The sequence below is a fragment of the Sinocyclocheilus anshuiensis genome, unplaced genomic scaffold (assembly GCF_001515605.1).
Source record: "Sinocyclocheilus anshuiensis isolate Anshui unplaced genomic scaffold, SAMN03320099.WGS_v1.1 scaffold996, whole genome shotgun sequence".
NCBI classification, from domain to species: Eukaryota; Metazoa; Chordata; class Actinopteri; order Cypriniformes; family Cyprinidae; genus Sinocyclocheilus; species Sinocyclocheilus anshuiensis.
In genome coordinates, this window is record NW_015548233.1 from 34,025 (window position 1) to 36,904 (window position 2,880).

At 43.9% G+C, this 2,880-nt stretch overlaps 1 protein-coding gene across 2 annotated transcripts in view; it reads left to right on the forward strand.

Annotated features, from left to right (window-relative positions):
* The window catches only part of LOC107654655 (uncharacterized), a 9,376-nt gene that overhangs the window by 498 nt on the left and 5,998 nt on the right, over positions 1-2,880 (forward strand). For both annotated transcript variants that reach the window (XM_016441835.1, XM_016441836.1), the window contains exon 2: positions 911-2,751. In XM_016441835.1, coding sequence (XP_016297321.1) covers positions 911-2,751 — 1,841 coding nt within the window. The remainder of the gene's footprint in view (positions 1-910; positions 2,752-2,880) is intronic.

The window sequence follows — 2,880 nt, forward strand, 5'->3', positions numbered from 1 at the left end:
GTGAGTGAGAGTGTGTGTGTGTGTGTGTGTGTGAGTGTGAGTGTGTGTGTGTGTGTGTGTGAGAGAGAGTGTGTGTGTGTTGGAGATCATGATACTGTCAGTCTGCAGGATGCGTTTGCTTTCACATTCACTTTGGGAACTCAATCAGAAGAGATTGTTCTTTGTTAAGGAGCGCTTCATTTCAAGTTTACTTTTTGGGCAAATATCGAAAATCTTTCAGTAAGCTGTCTAGTTCATATTTCAGTTCTATAAGAAATTCTATCTTTAATTTTTATCACCGCACTGGGCACAGCGATTCCTCTAATAAATAACATTTAGTTTATTTATTTTGCTTTACAGTAATATAGTTATTGCATTTCTTAAGTTATAATTAATTAAAAAAAAATTAAATGTATTGTATGTCATGGTTGTATCTGTTGTAGTGCCTTTAATGTTGTTATTATTATTATTAATGTTTTTTTTTTTTCAATTTAATCCATGTTGGCCAGATTAGTAACTCCTTTATTTATTTACTTACTGGGTTGATTCCCTTATTAACATATTGTAATAAGCCGGGCTGTTAACTCCTAATTGTGATTTTATTATGATTATTAATATTACTACAACATTTTTACACATTAATAGCAGAGTCCACATTGGACAGGAAATTAACTTTAAAATTATTGACTACATTTGATGAAATTATTATTTTTTTGTATGTTGTAATACACCCAGCAGAGTGCATATTGCTCAGATTAATAAATATCAGGTTATGAAATAATTGGCTCAATTTGATGATTTCATTATTATTATTAAATACATTTTTACTCTTTTACTATGTAGATTTTTTTTTCTTTATTAGCATATCGTAATAAGCCAGCGGATCCAGAGGCCAGGTTATTGATGGCTAAATTAGTTTGATTTCTTTCAGTTATGGAGCCTCTTAACCAGGTTGATGTCATGCACCTTCAGGAGTCTCGTTCCTCAGCTCTAGATCTGTCCGTGGGCTGCAGGCAGAGTCCGTTAAAGACAAACTCCATAGAGGGGATGGATCTGCTGAAAAAGCCCAGCTGGTGTGGCATTACCTCAGGGAGCAAGAGCGTTAACACGTCCGAGTCTTGGTGCATCACTCGGCCAAGCAAACCGAATTCACCTGATCACCCCGAACCAGGATCGACGCGTCATGGCACGTCATCCCACAGCCCCTACTCTATACCATTACCCCTGATCAATGGCTTGCCATCTGTGGCTCAGATACTGTCTCAGTGCCCGACCACAGACCAAGTGTTTACAGATGACAGGGATTACCGTATGGAAATGGACCATGTGTTAACGCAAACTAAAAATAGTCTCAAAAAAACAGATTCTGTGTTGGGAGGCAGGATAGCGCATAAAGAGATGCATCCACAAGACATTGTGACCAGTTGTGGTGAAACATACTTGAGTGACACAGGCGTGTCACAAACTAAGGGCTCATCATGTTTACCTCAGGACGCATACACACTACGTTCCACCAGCTCAGCGGTTGAGCAAACTGCCATCGAAACGCTCGCATCCGAATGCACCGGCGCTAAAAAAACATCTCCATGCTCCGTCGAATACATCTCTAGTGCAGATGACAGTGACGTCATTGAGGTTCCAGTCAGCAACTCCAGATGCAAGACGCCTCCAAGCTGCCGCTTCCGAACTCGGAGTGTCATAGTTAATGAGAGAAGTCGTGGAAGACGAGGAAATTCCTCCGTGAAGCACAAAGTTGCAATGGACTGCTCTCCCAAACATGTGAACAATGTCTATGCCCTGGATGAACCTGATTTTGAAGGCAGTGACGGTAGAGCCGACTCTGAATCTAAGTCGTTGCTGTCATGGATGGAGTCGGTCTGTATTGCCATATCTCCAGAAGACAGCGATCAAGACATGGATGCTGCTTTTCCCGAAAACTTCCCATTTACCTCAGATGCAGAAAACACAAGCATCCTCAAGTCTCCACAGAGTGGGGCTTCATCTTCAACGACAAGCCGTTTGCGGAAAACTCCGGCCTCGAAGAGTAGGAAACGGGCAAAACCGAGGCCCAAACCGAGACCCAAACCCTCTAAGCAGGTCAGAGTGCCGCCGGCCGGCAAATCGGCAAAGAGAAGACGCCGAAAGCCTCGCTTATCTGGACCTTCATCCATGTTTTCTTCTCAAGAGCCGGAGATCAAATTAAAATATGCAGACCACAAAGAAGAGAAGAAGGACAGCAGGCCGGACAGCTTCGCCCCGTACGTTCACATGGAGTTCTCATCCTGCACAATCGTCAATTTTAGGGAAGAGGATGTTTATTCGACGAAGAAAGGGTCGCAGCAGGTGGTCTCGGGGGTCATCCCGAAGACGTCCTGTTTGCAGCTGGGCCGTGTTGCCTCCGACGCCAGGTTAGAGGTCAGGCGTTTCTGCTGCCTGTGTGGAAGAGCTGGCAACGTTGAAGGCCTTGGGGATTTGCATGGACCGTACTACTCCAGCGGAGCTCAGGCCGTCTGTAAATCCGACAGCAGTCCTCCTGCCCAAAAGCAGGAACCTGACTGCAGCGATTTGGACTCGGTCTACAGTTTGGAGGACGGTGCGTCCCAGTCAGTCAGACGGCAGAGGAAGGAGAACTGCTCGGAGAGCGTTGAGGGGTCTGGTGTGTGTAGTGAGCACTGGATACATGAGGACTGTAGCATTTGGACTGCAGGCATCTTTTTGGTTAAAGGGAAACTCTACGGATTGGAGGAAGCCATCCGGCTTGCACAAGGAACAGTAAGTCTTTTTCTACCCCTGTCAGAGTGAATCTAATGAAGAAATGTCTGGGTCGTATTTCTCCCCAAATTCAAAATCAATTATATTTTGCGTTATGAAAGTGGGAGGTTTTTTTTTTTTTTTTTTTTA